Source organism: Diachasma alloeum, unplaced genomic scaffold (assembly GCF_001412515.2).
Source record: "Diachasma alloeum isolate Michigan unplaced genomic scaffold, Dall2.0 Dall_scaffold_00827, whole genome shotgun sequence".
Classification (NCBI taxonomy): Eukaryota; Metazoa; Arthropoda; class Insecta; order Hymenoptera; family Braconidae; genus Diachasma; species Diachasma alloeum.
The window spans coordinates 237,659-263,083 of NW_021680954.1; the positions used below are offsets into that span (position 1 = coordinate 237,659).

The 25,425-nt window shown below is 35.6% G+C and overlaps 1 protein-coding gene across 2 annotated transcripts in view; it reads left to right on the top strand.

Annotated features, from left to right (window-relative positions):
- Nucleotides 1-4,225: 4,225 nt before the first annotated feature.
- Nucleotides 4,226-25,425, top strand: part of LOC107044833 (pleckstrin homology domain-containing family G member 5) — an 85,124-nt gene continuing 63,924 nt past the window's right edge. For both annotated transcript variants that reach the window (XM_015266877.1, XM_015266878.1), the window contains exons 1-3: nucleotides 4,226-4,292; nucleotides 21,128-21,292; nucleotides 23,112-23,873. In XM_015266877.1, the coding sequence (XP_015122363.1) occupies nucleotides 23,655-23,873 (219 nt within the window). In that variant the 5' untranslated portion in view covers nucleotides 4,226-4,292; nucleotides 21,128-21,292; nucleotides 23,112-23,654. The remainder of the gene's footprint in view (nucleotides 4,293-21,127; nucleotides 21,293-23,111; nucleotides 23,874-25,425) is intronic.

Consider the following 25,425-nt stretch of genomic DNA (forward strand, 5'->3'; position numbering starts at 1 on the left):
CCCCTTCTCCCCCCCCCCCCCCCGCCACCCGGCAAACCCTAACCGCAACCATTCATCCTTCTAGTTCTCACGGTCTTTCTCCTCTCGAGTTCGGTGTGAAGAAGGAAAACCACGCGGAAAAAAATATACTTGACTCAAGTATATTTTATACTCGAATGGAGGATGGGTATTTCAGTTCGAGGATGATTATTTCGTATCAGCCCGGGTTGTTCCAAGTGTTCTCGAGTGTAATATAAGGGTCAGGCACTAAGTGTGAGAGTATGAGGGTCAAAAAGTGGAGGTTAAAAAATGAGGGTCGGAGTGTTAAGTCAAAAACTGAGGGCTTAAATATAAAGGTCAAGGGATGAGGGTCAGAATGTTGGGATAAAAAAATTAGGGTCATATAAGGGCTAAAAGCGGTGATCAAACATAATATATGACATATATTTAGACCTTGATTGCCGGACACCCAGTTTTTTTACTTTTATATTCTAACCCTAATGTTTTGACCTCCACTTTTTGACCCTGATATTCTGACACTTAGTGCCTACCTCTTATATTACACTTAAGAGGGCTTGCTACACTGTCAGAAAATTACTCTTGAAATTTCAAGTAAAAAATCTTGAAATTTTTAGCAACAAATAGTTTACATGGAATTTCCATTGATCTTGTTATTGATAAATCAGTCAATTTTTTGAATATTCAGTAGTAATACCCCAAAGGCCTCAAAGTTATCGGGTATTTCCTGATAGCTTCGTTGAAAAAAAATGAGGGTGTCAAGTGGTGTAGGTAAAAAAATCCCGAGCGCTTGCGCGAGGGATTTTTCAGCAAAACTTGGAACGATGGTTTGTTTGCAGGGGAGCTTGAGGGAAATACCTGATTAATTTTGAATCTCGAGGGGTATTCGTCGGATTATATTTTTCCCAATCGGGTTTTGGCCAAGCAGAATGCAGTGGACAACATCAGGAGGTGAATTGGGGAAGATTTGAACAAATTATGTTAATGGAATATCCCGATTTCCATAGACTGTCAAATATAAAATTCTATTTGAAATGAGCCAAAACAATGAAGAGTTACTGCCAGATATTCAGGTAAAAAAATGAAGAACTACTGTGAAATATTCAAAAGCTAGGAGGAAATATCCGAAATAAAACTGTCGGTTAGCCTCAAATACTGCGCTCTGATTGGTCGAAATGCGATTGGGAAAAATAATCAATGAAATTTGATTTCTCAGGTTCATACGACAATGAAAATTACGAAAAATCGTGAAAATTCAAGCAACTTTTTTTCTGAATTTTAAATCTCTCAAAAATTCAATTGAACGTAATGCTTAATTTTCGCGAGAAGTGTGAAAATCCAAATTGTCAGTGAAAATTCAAGGATCATTCATCCCGAAAAATCTCATTTTATTTAATTTCCACGATGAACCAGGAATTCCATGAGCAATTCAATCTAAAACTGAATTCAAGTTCTGAATACTGAAAATTCAAATGCGTCTGTTACTTAAATTTCTAATAGTGTAGAACCCAGCCTGATAAAAAAGAATCATCTTCGATTTGAAATACCCATTCCCCAATTGAGTATAAAATATACTTGAATCAAGCATATTTTATTCTTGTATTTAATTCGAGTGTATTTTTTCGCCTGCAAGAGACTAGCATGTGATGTTACACGCTTCCACTCGGATGTGCTTGGAGGTTTCCTTTCCTTCTTTCCTTTTCATTCTTAAAAAGTCCTCTCGAGACTCGCTTCACAGTTTACATTGTTCTAAGTTTCCTTTTCTTTGGGAGTTTGTGAGGATGAGGTGACGGCAGACGAGAAGAGTGAGAGGAGGAGGGAGAGGAGAGTGAGAGGGAGAGGGAATATCGATGGTAATACCACAGATGGCACTATCGGCTCGATCTCATTTCCCTGGAAATTATCCGCTGCTGTCTATTTTTAATGCGCAGAATTCAATTTTAATCGTTTGTTTGTCGGCATTTAAAATCACCGGAGCATTATGGATTTTTTTTCGATAGCAATTTCATTGAAGGAGACGGACGGAGCGGTGGCTGACTAATACGCGACCCACTCCACTTCGAAGCGTTCTCATGATGTGTTGGCGCGATCGATCATTGTTTTAATTGGTAATTTCTTCTGGTAACAGGCGGAAAACATTTATGCAATCAACTGCAACGCGAAGAGAAAAGGCCAGTGCTGGGGGGCATCGAGACGCGGAGTGCCAGTAAATTCCTCTCGCGGCAGTAGAAAATTTGATGGTTTCATAATGACAAGTTTTATTGTTAGGTATTTTTAGAAATTTGGGTAATTGGTGCATTCAAAGTTTCACTGTTCCATTTTATTAATTTAGTCGTGCAACGAAAACAACAATCTCTATTTTGAGACAAGTCTCTATTTTGAGACTTATGATCTCACATTGAGACTTCCAAGTCTCAAGTTGAGACTTTCCGAATTTTCTTAAAGAAAAATTTCAAGTTGAGTTCCGAAAGTTTTAAGTTGAGGCACACGGACAGGAATATTCAATAAAAATTACGTATGTTTTCCGTAATTCCGGAGCGAAATGTGGTTGTAGGAAATTTTACGGAACTGTCACGGAATTGTTCCGGAGTGTTCGGTAATTTTTATCTGAATATCGTGTGAAAAATTGCGATTCTGTCACTTAAATTTTCTGAGTCGATTCTGTAATCGGTGAGTTCCATAATTTTTACTGAACATTTCTCTCTGTGCATTCAAAAGTGCCATCTTGAAACCTTCAAAAGTCTTAAATTAAGACCTTCCAAAGTCGCAACTTGAGACTTTCAACACTATCAATGTACAAATTTCAATTTCAGCATTCAACGTCACTCTCCTGAAAATTACTAGTCGACTTTCATAAGGATATGTTCTTAAAAAGCTAATCCGTGATAGACTGATAAATTCCAAATCCGATGAATTGTTTGTAAAATTTAATACTACGTAGTTTCTGCGATATTCAGCTCTAAAAAATGGAAATTTCTTGAAAGAATTTCTTATTTGATTCAAATAGTTATTGTTGCCTGCATTAAAAACACGCAAGGATCGAAATCTCAATAACTTATAGAGCAATTCTACGTCAAATGCAAAATGAAAAAAAATTCATCTTTCCGATTGTCTTCAGAATTATCTGAACTCAATTTATTCAATTTTTCGAGGCGTTATGGCAAAATCAATTTTGTTGTCAAATCTGCAATTACTAAATGTTGGCAATTAGATTACCAAATTACTCCTAAAATTTCAGATTGAAATAATAAAGTTTTCGAGTAATTGCAGATTGATTTCCCGATAACAGCTTCAAAAATGGAACAAATTGAGTTCAATTGCGCTCATTTTGAAGTTTTTTCAATTACCTTCAAAAGTGTGAAAACGAAAATTCGATTCCTACCGATTAAATTCAATTATTTCACCTTCTTAAAAAATCAAAATTCAAGTGAAAAAGTGAAATTTTTTGAAAAATCATAACTCGCTGACAAAAAATGGAATCGCTTTGAAAATTTTATGAGAGCTTGGTCTCATGTACTCCTTTTGAAAAAAATCGGCAAGACGATCGGAAACATGACATTTTTGTCATTACGGATTTGATGTGGAATTGCTCTATGAGAATGCAATAAATTACGTGATTTAGAATTTTTCCGGAAACCCATAGGGACTAACTTTTGGGTGCTATTGTCTTCGGCATCCCTTAAGAATCAAATTCTCTCGGTAATGACTCTGATGTTTGTAAATCAGAGCCCCCCATGTTCACTCCTTCTTTCATTTCATCCGTACCCCTCCGGTCGTTAAAGTAAATTGATTGTCACCCCTTGGATTTTGGTTTTTTCAACTGTAAATACGACTGCCACGATGGGGTATGAAAGCAGCGGAGGCAGTGGGGGGCGAAGGGGTGGCAAAATGTGCTAGGATAAAATGTGGGGTACCTTACCACTGTACAGCAAAGTGTCACTGGGCAATATCGGGGGTGTAAAAGCTATGTTTGGAGATGTGTGGGTGCGCGCGCGCCAACACAGTAGGCCCTACACAGAGATATATCCTCGAGAGGGTTGATGTTGGAAGCGCGCCGATATCCAAGTCCAGTGCGTTGCGCGACCCTAAACCCGACGGGAGTTACGTCTCCGCTGGAAGATCCAACTCTGTAGGCACCATCAAGAAGGGGAGAAATAATGTTCACAAGTGGAAGTCGATTAATTTAATTTTGCCGGGGGATTTTTATCTCTTTCATTGNGGGGGGGGGGGGGGGATGAGTGAGATCTTATCGGAGTGATTGATTTTGTTTTGGTTATTTTTCTGCAACGAGACGGGTAAGAAAGGGAATAATTCAGTAGCGAAATGGTAAACAGGTTTAAGTCGACTTATCTCGCAGTTGAGTTTTTGAGGAATATTTCCGAATCTAACGGAGATAGCGAAATTTTTGTAATTACATTTGTTATAGCTCTCAATCGGCTCTACAAAAAAGGTTGTAACAAAAATTTTACCATCTCCCTTAGATTGCGAGATATTTATTGAAAACTGGTCAATAGTCAAAATTGACTTATACCGTTTTACCACTTTGCTACTGAATTGAGCTTTTGGCTTTTGAATCGTTTGGTCATGATGTCAGTTCGATGAATATAGGGAGTCTCGATGATTTGAAATACTCATGCAAGAATGAACAGTGGATCGAAATTTTGCGTCGAGATCCTTTGAGGGAGCATTAATAAAATAGGAAGAATGGCCAGGGGTCGGTGCGTTCGATGAAAAGAGTCACCCAAGTTCCACTGAAAGCCACACATCGGTAATACTAGATGCATAAGTTAGCGATGTATTCCCATGCTGTAGTGGCTAGTTCTACTATAGGCTTATAATATCGTTTCGATCCGAGTTTACCGCAGATCGATAGAATTCCCCACCATTCTTCTAGTCTTTTTCTCCAGTATTTTCCGTTGTTATTCCAATGTGCATGGTATGTAGATTCAAATGGCGGTTTCTGAATGTACACAAGGGGTAAATATTGTCATTAATTTTTTGAGTTGAGGTTATTGGGAGTTATCGGAGGAAAATTATTGCTGATTGAGATCTTGACGGAATTGAAAATGATATTGAACGGAAGAACGAATTTTTAGGATTAAAAAATTGTCGTGGCAAATTTTTCTTATGAATGGGGTGAAAATTTGGAACAAAAAATGTTGACATTTGTAAGGATATCTAAGTGGTATGCATTTGTACTTTTGTAGTTGAACATCAGAGCTTTCATTTGAGCCCCATTTGACCCTAAGTTTTTGGCGATTTTACAATGATTTTATTATTTAAACTTTGCAGGTATGAATTTGAATCTCAATATTGAATCATTTGAAAACATTTTATAAATCTGAATAAAAATTAGGATGTTAAGTTTTGGAGGAAGATCGATAAAATGATTAAAAAATTGAATTTAATGAAAATAAAGAGCATTTGCTAGAAATAGTTTATAAACAATCAATTTTCCACCATAAAATTCATTGTTCGGAATCAGAACAAATTTATTCATATTCAGAATTTTAACAAAAATCTATTTCAAGCCTAAAAAATAAGGTTTGCAATAGTTTAAACAATTTCAATTATTTATTTGTAAAGCACGAATGTTTACAAAAATAATAATTCTGTGCCAAATATAATTTGAATGACGCTGAGTATTCATGATTTTTCAATTTTTTCTCAGGCAATTTAATTGAGAACTTTGATAATTGAAAATGGCTGAATCTATAGAGTGGTCTGTATCAAAGTTAAAAAGATACTTAGATATCCTAAAGAAATAATTTACATAAAATTCTAATATCTTGTGGCTAAAGAATCGTTTAAATTATGGAAAATTCAGCGAGGCAACTATTGCTTTGAGTTCTCAATCTACTGACAATTCAATTCAATGTGGTGTAATTTGATTTCACTGAATTATCAAGATAAATAAGGAAATTGGGGGAAGATTTGATCAAGCATTGAGTTCAAACTCACGATATTGAAAGTTTTAATGCGAATGTCCCATAACTCTCGAGAAATTTCAGAGTTTAGGAGACTGAAACAAATCAAAAGATTCTTCAGAGAAGAACATTTGGAGTAAAAAATGTTGACATTTTTAATAAAAATTAACATGAAATTCCCATACAATTTGTAATTAAAAAATAATTTAAATTATGGAATATTCTGTGAGACAACTATTGTTTCGAGTTCTCAGTCTATTGAAAATTCAATTCAATGTGATGTAATTTGATCTCATTGTGAATGAATTATCAAGATGAATAGGGAAATTCGGGGGAGATTTGATTTAGAATTGAGTTCAAACTTACAATATTGAAAGTTTCAATGCGACCGTCACATAAATCTCAAAAAACTTCTCAAAGGGTTTGGAAGATTGAAACAACTCAAAAAACTCTTCAGAGAAAAAGGAAAAGTTACTCGAGGGTAATTCTCGTTGATTGAGGTCCTGATGGAAATGGAAACAATATTGGACGGAAGAACAAATTTTCAGGATCAAAAAATTCTCGTTGCAAACATTTTTTGATGAATGGGGTGAAAGTTTGGAGTAAAAAATGTTGACATTTTTAAGAAATCATTTACATGAAATTCCCATATAAGTTATAACTAAAGAATAATCTAATTATGGAATATTCAGTGAGACAACTAATTGGTTTGAGTACTTGGTTTGACTGAATTATCAAAATGAATAAGGAAATTGGGGGATGATTTGATCTCGAATTGAGTTCAAGCTCACACGATTGGAAGTTTCAATGCGACTGTCACATGAATCTCAAAAATTTTCAAAGTTTACAAGATTGAGAGAAATCAAAAGATTCTTCAGAGAAGAAAGAATATTGAAAATCAATAGTAAAATATCGTTATGACCATTCATTGAAGGAAACTCGAGCGAATTACTTTGAAAATTTCTCATTCTCACAGAAAAAATATTGCAATTCGCTTGAGACTCCTATGAGAAATGAATTTTTTTGAATCCAAAAATCCGTTACCACCAAAATGGATCTGTATTTTCTCACCATTATTGAGATGCAGATGGAAAAACTTTTCATCTGATGAGATTCTTCTATGCAATATCTTGCAAATTAGCGGGGAACAATAGGTCGTCCCTTTCTCCGATTCAGAATTCAATTTTCCTGCCGTGTCGATGGAGGTACAACTCTCAATCTTGATAACTTTCCAAACAAGAATGATTATTCTTGAATTAAGAACAATTATTCTTGTTTGAAAACTTGTCGAGATTGAAGGTCGTCGGAAAACTTGACGAGATTAAGAATTGTAAGAGATGTCATTGGAAAGGGAGGAGAATTGAGACTAAAACGTCTTCACGGAGAGAAAAGTTGGATCAGAATATCTATAAAATTCGTAAAATTTTACCATACGGAAATGTAATCGTGTAGCGAAATGCCAATTAAAAAAAAAAATTTTTTTGTCACTCCGGTCATCACAACAAAAAATATCGTTCGTCATATGACCGATAAAAACTTTTCTAGCGCGTATGATTTGCCTTTTTTCCCCGATATAGGGTAAAAGTGTCCTAGCAATGGATATCGCTCCGTGATTACTTGACTTGCTTAGTAATTTTTCTTCAACTTTTTTCTCTGTGCGCCCCAGTACACAGGAAAAAAAGTTTTGATTTTTAGCGATCTGTTCATCCCCCCATCCATAATGAAGTAAGAATTTCTTGAATCAAGAAATCGTTCAAAGTTTTTATCCGAAGTTTCCGTATCTAACCCAAAAATTTTCATCACGTTGAAGTTCCACTAACATTTGAGGAAATCATTACGGAAAAATCAAGTATTCCGTTGAGTTTCGGATGATTCGGTTTCAATCTCAGTTCAATTATACTGTGAAATTAAACGCAGAAAAATCCCAGAATTTCAGGTGAATGTTGAAGTAACTTGCGGAATTTCTGTCTAACTTCTACTGAAATTCATGAATTCCACCTATATCTTGAAATTCTATAATAATTTTTTTACTGAATTTCATATGATGTCAAACTAATCGAAATAACTACACTGTTAGAAAAAAAAATTACATTTCACGTTGACTTCTGAATTTGACTTGTCATTTTCAAGAGAGTGACATTGTGTCGCCCTAGGGGGGATTAAAAATCATTAAATTTAAAATTTCACTGAAAATTCGATGAAATTTCAAATTCTTGAGTAGCAGACAGACGATCATTCCCCGGTTTCCTTGAATTTTCAATGGAAAAATGAATACAGGGTGACATCAGCACCTCGCTTACAACTTCCAGAGGGATGTAGAAAGAAGAATCGGGAATTCAGCTGTACAAAAATTATTAAATTTCGATGATGGACTTTTAAATGCATGCACCGATAAAAAGGATTAGTTATTGTTAACAAATGAATTTGGTTGGCGATGAGGGTCTCTTCGTTCTCACCAAATGTTCATTCGTTAATAGTTAACAAATGCATATTTGAGGAGCTTGGTTTGATTCGACTTTCACTTTTCATGTGAAGTATTCGTTAACTATTAGTTATTCGTTAACTACTGAGGAGACCCCTTAAGCTCGGGTGATTGGCAGCCCTTGGCTTCGCCTCTGGCCGCCAACTTCACACTCGTGAAAATTCCATTTCACTCGCATCGAAATATACTATTTTGTCATTCCGGCCGTAATGCAGAACTTCGCGGACGCTACGCATCCATGAATCCCTGCCTACGGCCGTTATGACAAAAAATTGTTCGTCACACGACTGAAAGTACAATTTTACTGTGGAAACACAATTTTTAATAGGAGAAATCGAATGGAGGACCATACCACCACTTTCGAACATTCACTGTTTAACATTGTAATTTTGCGAACAAATGAAAAGTACCACGTGCTGGATGAAAAAATATGGGGGACAAAATTGACACATAATGATACTGTTAAACATACTAAAACATTAAAATCGGTACCGTAGTAAGTGCTGGTATAAAAGTAAAATTTAATTTGACACGAGTAAAGTTTACGAGGATAAACATGATTTTTTACTTCGTTGGTAAAATAGTATATTTCGTAACGAGTGCAAAAAAGTGTTTTTTGGCGAGTGGGAGGTTTATATCACGAGCCGAAGGCAAGTGGTATAATCCCACGAGCTAAAAAACATTTCTTCACGAGTTACGAACAATATTTTTCATCACAATGTGGCGGAAATTGGACTTTTAGGCACGCGGAGCGTGCCGAAAAGTTCACTTTTCGTCACAGCGTGATGAAAAAAAAATTTCCTCCCCTTCCAAAATGAATATTTGTGGAAGAGGAGGAGGGGGGGGGATCTTTATTACTACCGAAGTGGAAAATCATTTTCAATCTGTTTCATCACCTTTCAAAATTATTCTTCACTAGGGGGGCTCCGCCCCCTGCTCGCTTCCCCCCTTTTTCTTCATTTTATAGTATTATTTTAATATTTTTAATAAGACTCGATTCATTTGTATATATGGGTCACCTATTTTTTCTTAATATTAAATTGTAATTTTACACAGATAATTTATAGTTGACTTTGTCCAAGATCAATAAATTCTCTAGTTAAAATAAAATAATGGACTCCTAGAAGTGTTTTAAATCTGTTGCATAACAGTTTTAATTTCGCACTATATTAAGGGAATTCTATATTGAGGAATTCCGTTCCATTCACCTGGAGGAATCGTCCGACCGACCTTGAGCCGACATTCGGCCGATCTTGGGCCGACCTTGGGCCGACCTCGGGCCGGCTTTGACCGAGAAAAATCTTGCCTGAACGTCCCCTATTTTTTCATTACATAGAGAGATGATTTGAGAATTTCTCAGTCACTCATTCCCCTGCGCGGGCGCCGGAGGGGATTCCAAGAATCGAAAACAATCGAAGCTGTCAACGTCCGCTGGAATTTTTACTAGTCATCATGTTAATTTCTGCTATTTCGTAAAGTAAAATGTAGAAGACACGAGATTCATTTAAAAAAAAAATTATTTCAGCGGAGAAAAATTTAGTATTCATCTCGCAATTTTTGCCCCGATGTAGGGTCGAGCAGATCTAGAAATGAATTCCGCTGCACGATTACATGAATTGTTTGGTAATTTTTCTCCAACTTTTTTCTCCGTGTGTTGATACAATTATCGGTGCGATTGCTGCCGTTGACATTACCCAAACTATCGCACATAATGTCGTTGAAATTATCGAACTAGGTGTCGCCATAATTGTCACGACATTGTCATTTTCAATTATGGCCACATGGCGGGTATCTGCCATGATATTATTGGCTCAATCATTGGAATAAACTAACGCTCACCATTCAAAAATTTATCATCTTAAATCAATAAACTAGCGAACGGGCGCTGCGCGACCGTCGCTAAATTCATTTATCCTATTTTATTTTATTTCTTTTCCATTTCACGCACGAAAAAATTTACTAGAGAAACCTATCGAATTCGTTAGAAAATTCTATTGAATTTCTATTAAACTTTTTATTCGTTTTTGGCTGATTCTATTGACATATTCAATAGGAAAAGTTCAACAGAAAAAGTTAACAGAATTCGATTTTTCTATATAACATACTTTTCATATATTTTCTATAAAAGTTTTCGTCATTCTGTTTTTCTTTTCTTCTCATCAAGAAAATTAAACGAAAAAACTTGGAAAATTTGAGCCGAGGAAATTCTATAGAAAATATCTCAATAGAATAAGTTATATAGAAAAATTGAATTCGATAGGTTTTTCTATTAAATTTTTTTGTCCGTATTCCATCTTCACTATTAGATAAATTTGATTTTATTCATTCTAATTCTTATTATATATACATTTTTTCCTTAATTCACGAATTTCGACATGGAATGAAGAGGAATCATGTTAAAGGTCAATAATTTTTTCGAATAATGGAAGAATACCCATAAATAGATTTCTGTCCTTGTGTTTTGATAGAGTGAATAGAAGAAATGACAGAAATTGAGAAGTGGAGCCTAAAAATATTATCGGGTTATTATTATGTAAATATGAGTCATTGAATTCTTCATTTTCCATTCTATATTTCGCCAAAATTTGCAAACAAGGTGCTGACGTTGCCCTGTATTCAGCACCGAATTACGTTTGATTTTCAATCAGTTCAGAATTATTTCTGGATTATTTCACATAGGAAAACCTAAACGTAAATTACGTTTAAAAAAGTGTCTTTTACGGTTTCTGAAGCGTATTTTACGCTCAAAGGTGAAGCGTAAATGCGCTGAGTCACCGTAAATTACGATTACATAAATGTAATTTACAACATTGTAATCGTAAATTACGCTCAAAATAACCGTAAATTAAGGTGATATAAACGTAATTTACGAGTTCGCATTCATAAATTACGGTTACATCAACGAAACAGAAGTTATTTCAAGCATAAAATACGATGTTTTTTCCCACATTACGCGTAAGTAAGTCATAAAATACGTTTCTATTAAGATCGTAATTTACGATTTCTTAAGCGTGAAATATGCTTAGCGAAACGTAAAAGAAGCTTTGTTTGGTCGTAATGTACGTTTTTATTTTGATCGTAAAATACATCTCTTTGAAGCTCATATTCCGATTTTCATGACGGAAAAAAGGCACGAGACGTCATAAAGGCGTTAAGCTTAAATTACGTTCAGCAAAACGTAATTTACGTTTAGGTTTTTTTATGTGTTGATTTAGTGAAATGATATAAGGACACCATTGAAAATGGGTGAAAAATGTTAAAATACCAAGAGAAATGGAATTAATTATGTTTGAATCATGTACACAAAATCTATGGGCCCACGTGTCTCGAGAATCTAGATGACTGCAGCCGATTCTCATCGTCGGGTGTGATTGCATTCTGATCATTCACTTGAAATACTGTCATGATATTGCAATCTACAAGTTATAGAGGAAATAGTCGTGAGCTTCTGATGACAAGAAAGAGTCCAGAGCCGCCGCTAATAACGTAGCTGTTACTGCGCTCATAAAACTCAACAACAAACAATTCAGAATTGAAGAATATATTACACCTAAATTGTCCTGATTTCCACATATTTGCACGGAATGATTAACTTGAAATTTACAGTTTCCATTGACTTTCCCAAAAAAATTTGAATTTTCAAAGACAGAATTCCTTGAAATTTGAGCGAAACTATAGATTAAGGAAAAAAATTACTTTTATCAAGCAATCATTTCCTTGAGAAAGGAATTTATTTTTTTACCCATCTCCAAATATTACAATTGTGTTGAATTATGATATAATTAGATATAACCTGGAATGAATATCCTTCTTTATTTTTTAATTTTTTACACTTGAGAATTTCTTAGGTAAAATAATTTGGAATAATTCTAAATGTGAATAATTGTGAACGGTATTAATTCAAGATCACATAGAGCATAATCATCACATCATTCAACATAATTGTTATAATTGGGATTGACTGGCCTGTAGAAATATGCACATGAAAAAATAAATTCTCTCCCAAGAAAATAATTCTTTGACAAAAGTTTCGTTTTCAAAGTGTAATGTGACAAAAATTTTCAAGAAGTGTACACTGTTACAAAAAAAAATGAAATTTCATGGACAATTGACTACTTATTTTTAGGACAGTGACACCGAATGCGATTTAGGGGGAAAAATCATAAAATTTCAGGTTTCACTGAAAATTCAGTAGGATTCCAGAATTTTAAGCAGAATAAAGACGAGAATTCCTTAATTTATTTGAATTTCCAATCTAATATGAATATTCAGTGCCAAATTACATTGAATTTTTAGTGAAATTTGAAATTTCATGATCTTTCCCCCTTAAATCGCATTCAGTGTCACTGTCCTGAAAATTCAAGAATATATTTACCGGAATTTTATGGTTTTCTATTCATTTTAAGGGAAAAATGGAACTGAAATTTACAGTGCTCTTTGATTTTTCCATGAAATTCTGAATTTTCAATGACGAAACTCCTTGAAATTTCAGTGGTAATTAAATTCGATAAAAATTTCCAAGGAGTGTCCCGGAAATTTGAGACAAAATTTTTTGACAGTGTCAGAGAGTGTCCAGGAAATTCCATTTTTTTCCCAACTATGTAATAAAAAAACTCTCAATTCGGAAAAGAAATTCTCTCTCCGGAGTAGAATGAAATGACCATAAAACTGGTACTCTAAATATCAAGAAAAATCCCCGAAAAAAATTGAAAAATAGCTCGTTCACGTTGTTCATCCAGCAACATCCGCCTAGCAGTGTAAATCTCTCCAACCCATTCTTCTCACCCGTATGTTCGTACCGAGTTATACGTAAATATGTACAATTGTACATGATGGTATACATGCCCATTTTCCTCGGCATATCGCGCCCAGCGAAGCCAGCATGCTTTCCGGTTTCGCGCGAAATACCTAACACCCTCCTCCGACCGTCCACTAACACCAAAACACTGGCGTATGAAATTCAACGGACCAACTCAAGTTGCCGCAACTCCCTCCCGGGGACTATCGCACTCGACATACCTCTACTCATGACATTGTATTGTATATCCAACCGCAATTGAGTGACTCACGGACTCGCAATTTGCGCGCAGTCACGGGCCCAAACCGGCGATCTACCTTGTAGTGGTGGGAATTGCGGGAAAAACTTGTTTGCAATAGCACGGTTGTTGCACCAAGTCAAGTAATCGTAGAGCGAACTCAATTCTCAGTACTTTTTCACCCTATATCCAGGAAAAAGTGCACGGAGAGAAATATTCAATAAATATTACGTATCATTTCCGTAATTCCGGAGCGAAAAGTGGCTGTAGAAAATTTTACGGAACTGTCATGGAATTTTTACAGCGTTCCGAAATTTTTACCTAAATTTCCTGTGAAAAATTACGATACCGTGACTTCAATTTTCTGAGTCGATTCCGTAATCGGTGAGCGAATTGTGAGTTCCGTAATTTTTACTGAACATTTCTCTCCGTGTGCGAGAGGAATAGTTAATTTTTCTCCATTGGACTGGGAAAATTTACTGAACTGGCAATTTGTGCCGAAACTGTAAAATTTACCCTGCAATCCATCAAAAATTATCCCAGTGAACGTGGATGATTGCTCAATATTGCGTATAATTTTTCGCAGAAAAATCCCTCGTACTTTGCACTCGGGATGTTAAACCTGCAAAATTTGGCACAATCGTTCCTAGGCAACGAAGCTATCGGAAAATATCCGATAATTTTGAAGCACTAGTTGTATTACTACTGAATATTTTAGTGTTTATTTTGACCATAAAATCCGCTTTTTTCTAGCCTAAACTCCCGTTTTCATTACAGAAAAAAATACTAGACGTCATACAGGCGTTAAGCTTAAAATACGCTTAGCGAAACATAATTTACCTTTGCGGTTTTTCTGTGGACATTTGAAAAATAGATTGTAGATAAAAACCGACACCCCAAAACCTACTCAAATGATCGAGTTCCAACTAGGTTTGATAGTTAGTATCCATCAAGGTCTACATTCATTGGAAGCTTCATAAAATCCCATGTAGTCATCACGAAGCCCCGTTACAATGCTTGCATGCGCAAGCAAAAAAAGACTAACGAGGCTCGCGGAAATGCTCGTCATCTCCTCTTGAGAATCTCGCATGCCCATCGGAAGACGCGTACTATCGTTTCCGTGCGTGACGCACGCGATCGTTCTCCAAATAGTTGCGGGAATAAAGGACGAATAAAAAACCAGAGCATCACGCTGCAAAAAAAATTTACGAATCCACCCGACAAATGATTATCAATCTCGTGTAGCCCTCATCAATTATCATCGCCATTGGCAACTCCACTCGCAAATTGATCATCAATAAAAGGACAATTGAATAAAACAACTCGAGATATCGGTTGTTATCACGAGCTTCGATCACTGAGTGGATTTCATCCGGGCAGACAAAAAATGAAAATGATTGGGAGAATTTCAAGTACTCGGCAAATGGTATGTCGGTGGTTGTGCCTAGGCTGAGTGCAATCTGGAAGAGAACTAGTGAAACAATCGATACTTGGGCCCACCCCGAGTCAAGGCCGTGCAAGCGGCTCGATAGAACGAATCTCCAATCTCCTTGTCGACACTTGTGCACAGGAGTAGGCTTAAATCCTATACACATCTCCCATTTCTCGACCTTTTCAAATAATAATTTTTCAACGAAAATTGTTGCTTTTGAAATTAGAAATATTTCGCTCATTTATTCAATTGAATTTATTCAATTTTTTTTTACCATCAATTCATTGGTTAATTATTCACTGTTGAAAAATATTGCCTGAAAATACTTATCAAGCGACAATTTGACTGACATTTCAAGGAATTTCTTAATTCACAAACAAAAAATGTACAAAAAAATTCACAATTCGATGAAAAAATTAATGAAAACGGTAAATTTCAGTATAATTGCTTCATGAAAATTAATCGAAATATATTTTTGAATTGTTAAGCTCAAGTGATATGAAGTGGTGTTGAAGAACTTTTCGACCTCATATGATTACAGAAATTATTATTTAAATACAATATAATTATATTATATTAAGGGAGGTTGGGGTAAAATGTACACTTTTGACTTTTTTAAAAATATTAGTGGCGGGTTGAAATGTTGATGAAATTTAATAATTTTTTTTTCAATACAAAGAATAATTCTTTTCCTTTGTGATGAGCCTAAGCTGAGCTCTATTGTTACATTTGTTTCTCAGTTATGAATAATTTAAAAAAAGTAAAAAGTCCATTTTACCCTACCCTCCATACATTATATTATAAATATATGAATATATTAATATAAATATATATAATTAATATAAATACAATTATTAACTAAATTAAATTCAGAAAAGTTCCTCCTGGCCTAGTGTCGAAATATACAATTGTGTTACTAGTGCGTAAAGTTCCAGATTTTCGCACGCACGTGTAACACATCTTATTTTTGTGATATTTGCCGACTTCACTGTTCGGAACGGTTGTAAGGGTAAAGTGGTAGTTTTGTGCATCGTGCGAAAAATAACCGCTTTACGCACACCAAAACATAGAAAGTACACTTTTCAGGCAGATATCACAAAAATGCGTTTTTTGGTTAAATCTCTTCCTAAAAATTTCTGGAAACGATTTGGAAAAAATTTTTTTTTAACGCCCTTGTCCTAGTTTACCAATTCACGATTGACACTATTCCCTGAAAATTACCACTGCACTGTCCATGCACCCAGAGAAATAAAGTTTTTGAATCAAATAAGACTCTTCAAGGCTGAAGGCCCTCGGGCAATGGCCATTTGTGAGAATGTGTTGCATGCAATAAATAACCTTAAAAGTTAAAGTTAAAACTCTGTAATTGAGTTTTTTCTATTATTGTCAACACTATTGTTTCAATATTGTTTGAGATCGATGCACTCATATGTTTATTTCAACAGAAATCTTCCTTTTTCGTTTACTAACAGCACTTTTGATCTTGAAATTCGTCAAGTTCTCAGAAGGAGAAAATTAATCTCGAGTTAAGGACAGCCTTCTTAATTCCATAAAATTCTTTCCCCTGTGTATTCGCACACTGTACTATTCGCACGGTGCATTTAGTCACAGCAAATCCCGTACCTCTCGTCAACATTCCGGGGAATAGTTTTGTGTGCACAAGAGTGACTACGGGTAATTTTGAAAACTGCGCAGTCGCGACTAAAACCATTTCGAGAAACTATAGATTTACGACAGGGGAAAACCGTTTTACTCATCAAGGGAGATGGGGAAATGAACAGTCGAGTGGTGAAAATGGTTTGACGTTCAGTATACGTAATGGAAATTAAGTAGACAATAGAAGGGGATTTTAGGCAAATGTGATTGAGCAGAATTGCTTCCAGGTTGAAGCAAACGGTGAAAACATTTCGTTGAACGCTAAATTCATTCAATAAACGTAGAGAAAAAACATTTTCATTTTCAGGAACATGTCAATGGTTTTAAGAAATCCATCACCGATTGGTAATACTGAACACTTACTAGAATAATCCTGATTATCTGTGATTTCTGTCACCGAAATTTGGTGATAGATTACTGAAAATTAGACATGGGTCCAAATCAAAATCACACAAATTGCTTTAAATCTGGGAGGTTTCCCTGGAAATTAGCGATGATGTCACTGAAAATAAGTGATAATGATGCTAAAAAAAGGGGCAAAATCACTGAATTCCAAAAATCCACACGGACTGAATTTTACAATCGCAAATCCTCAAAAATTAGGGATAGATTTATGCACTCAAACAAATAATACTTTATTTTAAGATTTTAAAGGTCTCAGAATACGATTTTTAAACGTCTTAATTTGAACCCTGAACGTCTTAAGTTAAGGGTTTCATAACGCTCAACATAAGCATTTTAGGCTACAAATTAAGACTTTTGAAAATGTTATTTTAAGGCCTTTGAAATAGTAAAATAAGACATTATTAAAATTAAATATTATTAAAATTAAGAATAGACAGTTCAAAATCAGTGACATACCTTTGGTAATCAAAACAGTTTTGTCTCAATTATAAAATAAAAATGACGAGAGGATGCTTTTCCGAAAATTGTCCCAGCTACAAAAAAAATCTTGAGTTTTTTTTTCGCTCATATCTTCACTCTCGTATGAAAAAAAATGAAATTTCATGAATAAATTAGCAGTATTTTTATGCAGAACTAGCTTATGGAAACTCGCAGAATTTCATGGACAATTTAGGAGTATAATTCTCAGAAGAGTGCTATTGAAGTAGATTCAGAGAGGAAAAAATCATGAAATTTCAATGGCACTGAAAATTCAATGGAATTCTACATTTTCTAGCAGCAGAAAGACGAGGATATTCGTCATATGACGGGTCATGTGATGCATTTGCATGTCTAATCGCTCAAGATGGCATGGAGAAAAATATTTTAAGTGACAATTGGATTCATTTCAACAATTCAATAGCGAAGTGGTATAACGGTTCAAGTCGACTTATCTCCCAGTTGAGTTTTTGCGGAATATTTCGGAATCTAAGGAAGATAGCGAAATTTTCATAATTACATTTATTGTAGCTCTCAATCGGCTCTACAAAAAAGGTTATAACAAAAATTTTGCTATCTCCCTTAGATTCCGAGATATTCATTGAAATCTGGTCAATAGTCAAAATTCACTTGTACCGTTTTACCACTTCGCAACTGAATTATTTTTTCAGTTATCGTCGAAAAACGATCGGCCACACACAGGCATACATATATAATCGGACACCGTCTAAAAATAGCATATTTAAACTCCTGAGGCCTGAATTGCTTATCCTGACTCAAAAAATAGTACATTTCGGATTTAACAAATACAGTTCTTCCATTCGGACGCAAAAAGGAGAAATAATGAAGAATTCAGATTTTTCCTACATCAATTTACACTAACCGTGTCCATTTTTTTTATAGTTGAAAAAAAATTAATCTATTTTGATGAATCGATTTAACGTTTTTATATGAGTTCTAGTAATCCATTACGAAGGTCCTCGATGACAGAGTGAAGTTTTAAGGGTATTATGGCAGGGTCCATAGCTGGAAAAAAAAGCAGAGAATTCAATGAAAATTGCTGAACAGATTATCGATCCATTTGAAAACCGTGTGCAAAACGTCAAGACCCCTACTTAAACAATAATAATGGGAATAATTTTTGAAGTTGCTACTTATACACGCGGTTGAATGGGGCATCGGTAATTTTAGTGCTTTTCCTACGTTATTGATCTATCGATAACGTAGGAAATTCACAAAAATTACCGATGCCCGAAGGTATCCAATCGCCCGCATTGACTCCTCAAAGAATTCAATCCAAAATTTAATTCAAAAATGAATCTGTAGAAAAACGAATTTTATAAAAATACGATGCACTTGAACTGCAAGAGCTCCAGAGCACGTTATGAGATAACCTGTACAAGCGTACATCTCCACAATGAGAAATTTAATATGAGTTTTGAATCGGTTTGAGTTCGGGAAAAAAATCGCCGGCTCAACTCGCTGCTCTGCTTTTCCATATTTTTTCCCTTCCCCTGGAGATCTTCTGGGATGAAAGGCGAACCGAGGTGCACGTGAAGAGACACTCCAGAATGTCTGCACTTTACAGAGATATTTGAATATTCAATGCCAACGAGATCGACGGATTATATCGATTATTTCCATTCTCATTTCCCGGTGAAATTGGAAAAATATTTTTCATTTTCATGCGATTAAAAAAATTCTCCACATTTTAGTCCGGAACAAACAATGAATTCATTAAAAAAAAAAAGAATACTCTGGTCATTCGCAGGAACTATTCGTTTATCAACGCTGTCCCGCTGAATGAAGTGCAGTTCTAAATAATCGTCTGACAAAAATGAGAAAAAAACACAACTCGGGGATAACAAGCATTTGGAGCGGTTCTATTTTCCACGTTTTTAACCGGGCGGTTGGTCGAACAAAATTTCACTCGCCAACGAGGTAATATCGAACAAGGTGTTTGAGTGAAATATTACCCTGAATAAATATTCATCGACCTCTATCGTATGTAGATACGATTTTCCATTAATTGTGGATGGCACACAAAACTTGGGGTGACTCTTTTCTCTTTATCTGCACCGAGAGAAATGTTGGATAAAAATTACTAGCAAATCGTGGCAAATTTTACTGTACGCAAGGTAATCGTGGAGCGGAAGGCAACTCTTCTTAATTTCAGAATTCAATTTTTTTTTAATTTGAGAAAAGTCAATTTTAAAAAATGAATTAGGGGAGGTGGTGCCTGCACCGCTCAGCGGGTAATACCGCCCATCCGTAGTTCTCAGGATTGGCAGAGAAATTTTTTTTTATTATGCAAAGATTTGATAACAACAAGTAATTTCAACAGAAATTTTCAATTTTCTCCCGTGGAAACATCGTTAAAAAAATCGAAATCATTTCCTACCGAATTCTTAGAATATTTCGACCCCAGAATTTAAGATTTTTCAAACTTTCAGTTGGCCCATAATTGAATGGAGTGCGAAATATATGTTCGTTATACATTTCCACATCCATTGCAACCTTTTCGATAGCAGAAAAATATCTTCGTCAGTTATTATTTGCTAAAAAATTTCTCAGGATTGGCAGAGAATTTTTTTTTATTATGCAAAGATTTGATAACAACAAGTAATTTCAACAGAAATTTTCAATTTTCTCCCGTGGAACCATCGTTAAAAAAATCCAAATCATTTCCTACCGGATTCTTAGAATATTTCGACCTCAGAATTTAAGATTTTTCTAATTTTCAGTTAGCCCATAATTGAATGGAGTGCGCTACATATGATGAAAAAACAACTCAATTCCCTTAGGTGGGCGGCGGTACAAGCACCACCTCCCCTAGTAGTTATTAAAAGTATATCACCCAACACACAGAGGCAATTAATGTTGTATTGATATTCAATGAATCCTGAATGTCATCTCTTTCACTTTGAGAACTTGACTGTTTTTAGTTCAAGAACTCGTCTTTTTTGCTTCCGAATGAAAGCTTTACAAAAATGGCTTGAATTTTTATTATTTTCAATGATTCCGTTTGTCGTACAGACGAGGAAATTAAAATTTCATTGAATATTCGAAGAAGTGACGAGATTTTTCAGTAACAAAATGGAGATGAATTTCATGTAAATTTAATATTGTTAAAAATTTCTAGTTTTGTAATTTGAAATTTCAAGAGTAAGTTTCCAACAGTATAATTTGGGTCGCTGGTGTTCAATTTAACGATTTTTTTGTAAATAGAGCACTTACCTACTCTAGAGCCAATGCATTTGTTTTGCAAACAAGAAACTTCTCTACATTAAATCTAGAATATCCCCCGAACAAATTACGAATTAAATAAGCCCGGTCGCACTGTAAGCTGATCCGAATTTTAAAACAAGCATCCTCTTTCACCCAATAACAAATAAAATTTCCCTGATTTTTCAATGACACCGCTTCACTTTCACATCTCATCAATTTTTGAAGCAAAAAAAAAATTCCCCGATGTACTGAATACGAGGATTTATTTTCTTCATCTGTGGGTTTGCCTTATGACTGCATTCAGACGGTGGAATGTTGTAAATAAATCTCTCCCCGCAATATATACCCGAGAAATTGCTCGGCCCACCCCCATCCCATTCTGCTCGCCCCAATAAAAATCACACGTTGACCAAACGATTCGAAACACCATAAAAATATGTCCGACATCCCTTGCCGCATCCATAAACAAGAAATACCTCGATCACAGTGTTAAAAACCTCAACAGCCCCGACCTCGTAGCCGTCACCGAGTGAGCGAGCACGGGCATGCTGCTCCCTCGTTCAGGGATTAGAAACAATCCATTTTGGTTGATAACACTCCGGGCATAATAAGCTACATCCCCTCGAAGGAGCCGTCTACGGAAGAAATTACAGTAAGAGAAAAATCGACGTAATATCACAAAAATCATTTCTTGAGCGAAAAACATCGCATACATATTAGAACAATTTGCACTGATAGAATGGATTAGTTATTGTTAACAAATGGATTTGGTTGGAGGTTAGGATCTATTCGGTCCCACCAAATGTTCATTCGTTAATAGTTAACGAATGTATATTTGAGGAGCCTTGTTTGACTTGACTTTCGCCATTCAAGTGAACCATTCGTTAACTATTAACGAATATTCATTTGGTCATATTCAACTCTACCATTCGTTAATAGTTAACGAACCTCGTTAGGAATAAATGAATCATTCTATCAGTGTATGCACTGAGAGAAAAATATGATTCTTCTGACTATATTTCATCACCATCGAATTATAGTCAAAAAGTCCTCAACAATTTTTCATGGGTTACGGTAACAATGGAATGTAGTCATTGCAAATATTTTATAGTTCTACTTACGATAGATTTGTCGTGGTTACTTTTGAACTTTGGTTAGTTCAACTGCATTTTGATTTGCAAAAATTACACTTGTGAAGTTACTATAATGTTATGTGCCGCATACAAAAAAAAATCGTATCGTTCACCAAACTGCCTCAACTATTTTCTCATTGTAAATCGAACTTCAGATTTTTCTCTCAGTGTGGTAGGTTTCAGACAAGAAATCGGTGCTCTTCGGGCTAAGAAGGAAGTTACTGAATGAAACGGTGACGTCTTTTTTCGAACTGAGATAATATTCCTGAAAAGACCAGAATAGTTTGACAGAANTACATTAACGCTGGGTGGCGCCACACGTTTTTCAGTCCTAAGGAGTGCATTTCTCACTTTTTCACTCCTAAGTAGTGCATTTCTCACTTTTATACTGCTCAACGGTAAAAAGACCTACTTCTCATGCTTAACTACCGTCGGTAAAAGAGCCCTTTTTGGGCTTGAGCAATGAAAAGAAGATATTCCTTCCCTTCGAACTCAAAGCGATTGAGCGTAAGCGACGTTTATATTTTTTTAATATTTGGAGGTTTTCCTCTACATAAACTCTCTATTCATTCAATATGGAAGTCAAAAAAAAATAAAAATAAAAAAAACACAAAAAATTTAAAAAAAAACAAAAAAAAAATGAAAGTCATGATCATGATTCATGATTCACTGAATCAAAGCTTTTAATATTTTTAGTCATTCTCTCATCTTCTGACGCGAAAAAATCGATTTCTTGTTGCAAGAAATTCTCACTTTATCATGAAATGTTCATATTCAAGTCATCACCACTTCACCGAAATCTGACATTGTCTGACACATTATCTGCAGTTCTTATCCCAAGAAATTTATCCTCAAGAGATGATCCCATCCAATCATTTCCTATGACTTCACAAAGATGTGGAACGCCATAGAAATTTCCTTCTTTAAGGATGTGCTACACCCTTTCGGCCAAAATTCACGTTTTTCAAATTTTTCTGGGAAATTATTGATCGGATTGACGCCAAATAATATACCGCTTTTACGTTTTATCATTGTTGACTGACTCACGAAGTTCCATGGTATTATACAATTATTTTTCTGCATTTTTTCTGAAGTTTTGGAATTTCCGAAAAGTTTTAGAAAAAACGCAGGAAATAATTGCACGATCATGAGATATCGTGAGTCATTAAGTAATGATAAATCGCAAAAACGGTTGAAATATTTTATCACATCAATCCGATCAACAATTTACCAGAAAAATTCAAAAAACGTGAATTTTGGCGAAAATGGTGTAATACATTGTTAATGTATTTGGCGTAAGAAATTAGTTTTGTGATATTATGGCGATATTTCTCTCAGTGTACACCCGCCCTTGGACGAATTTACCGGAGAGCAAGATGACGACAAGTCTGTGTGATGGATACTATTTTCCCGGCGCGTTTAATCCCCCTCTGACGCCGCTCTGAGCAAATTCGCGGGGCACTAGAGCGATAAGGGCAGGTGAAGCGACCTTGAACAACGATGAAAGTCGAAAGTGACGCTCTCGACCCGTGGGCACGTCACGCGAAGAGAATAGTGTCGGAATAGTAGACAGAGGGGGTAGAGATATCGCCGAGTACGCACCGAGGTCGTAGAGTGGAAGCGTCAGAGGATCAGTTATGTGATGGGCCCAAGCGTCGCGGTGTACTGCGCAGTCTCGTCCGGAGACTGAGCGGTGGCGGGGCCAGCGGTGGCGGCGGGGGTGGGGAGAGTCGGGGCCCGTTAAAAAAACATCAGGCTGTCACGGTGTCAGTGGCTGGGTGCAGTAGCTCAGGCCGCGGAAGCCTCAGCCGTCGGGCCAGCAGAGAGCCATCACCATCAAAGGCAACTTCACCCTGTGATGATGGTGGTGATGTTGGCTGCATGGGACCCGGGAGCACTAGCTTTGCCGCCCCCTCCGGCCAGGATTGGCGAAGGCTAGTGGGCAGTATACGGCGACGAGTTAGACGGAAAACACCCAACAACAGTAGTGGAAGTATCAATGTACCGGGGCTGCAGGATACGGGGAGGAATCACGATGATTTTCTTAAAGCAACCATGAGGATTTTTCTCGTTGTTTCACCTCCTATGGCGAGAGTACAGGTGAGATTTTATGTGCTTGAGTTTTGCTTGCATCTACGACACGGAGAATTTTTTTTATTTTTGATGAGCAAAAGTGAATTTAAAGTGCCCAAAGACATGATTATTTATTATTGATAATTGCTCATGTGAATTATTACTCTGATGAATGTAAGAAATTAATTTATCGATTTCTTTTCTCAATGGTTTTTTAATTGTCTTGCGCTAGAGTAGGGCGGTTTTATACTGAGAAAAATTTTATAGACAAATTCATGTGCTAGCACCATAATCACGTCACAATTTGCACACTTGGAGATTGTATTGTGTAACATCAGAAAAATTGGCATACGGCACCAAAAAAATTATTGTTCAGCACCGGAAAAATTATTGGGAGCGCCATAATTTTTCTGGAGTATCAATGACAATGCTGTACGTTTGAAAGTGTTATCTTCTCCACAGCATAGACAGCGCTATCTCCAATGCAAAGTTGCCATATTTACATGACACGCCAGTTCGAGACCCCCAGAAACATAAATTGTTTATAAGAGAAGTTTGAAACTGTCAATGACGTTGAAAGTGCACTGTTAGAATTTTTTTGAAATTTCATGGCAATTTTTTTTTTATCGTTATTTTACATCGCTTCGACCCGGTTAGGGTATACTGCGATGATGATCAAGACTTTAAATGGTTAGATCGCACCATTCTACCCGGCCGGGATTTGAACTCGGAACCTTTCGCATGTGAGGCAACGAACTTATCCACTGCGCCAAGCCACCGGGCAATGGCAAATCTGAAAGTCATTCTCATGAAAGTGATATTGAATCCGATCTAGGGGGAAAAGGGTTATAAAATTTCACGTTTTATTTAGAATTCAAGCAAATTCATGAGTTTTCAGTGGAAGTGAGACGGAAATTTCAAAGCTTGATAGAATTCGCAATGAAACATGAATATTCAGAAACAAAATGATTTGAATTTTCAAATTTTCCTTGAATTTTCTTGATTTTTCCGAATTTTTACGAAATAATTGAACTGAAAAATCAAGTATTCTATTGATTTTCTGATAATTCAAACTGAAAATATATGGAATATTTTGTTTTCCAATCACGAGATTTCCTGATGTTTCAGTTTAAATTAAACATGCACTGTGAGAAATTTTTTAAAATTTCATGGAAAATATGGTAGAAATTCACATGAAAGTGACATTGAATCCGATTCAGGGGGAAAATGGTTATAAAATTTCAAATTTCACTTAGAATTCGAGAAAATTCATGAGTTTTCAGTGGAAGTCAGGGGAATATTTCCAGTTTGATAGAATTTACAATGAAACATGAATATTCTGGAACAAAATGATATGATTTTCAATTTTTCCCTGAATTTTCCCGATTTTTTCTAATTTTTTTAATAATTCAACTGAAAAATCAAGTATTCTGTTGATTTTCTGATAATTCAAACTGAAAATCTATGAAATAATTGATTTTTATAAGATTATAAATAAATAGAAATAAAAGATTTCCTGAAGTTTTAGTAGGAATTAAACACGATAAAAATTTCCAAGATTTGACACGGAGAATTCAGA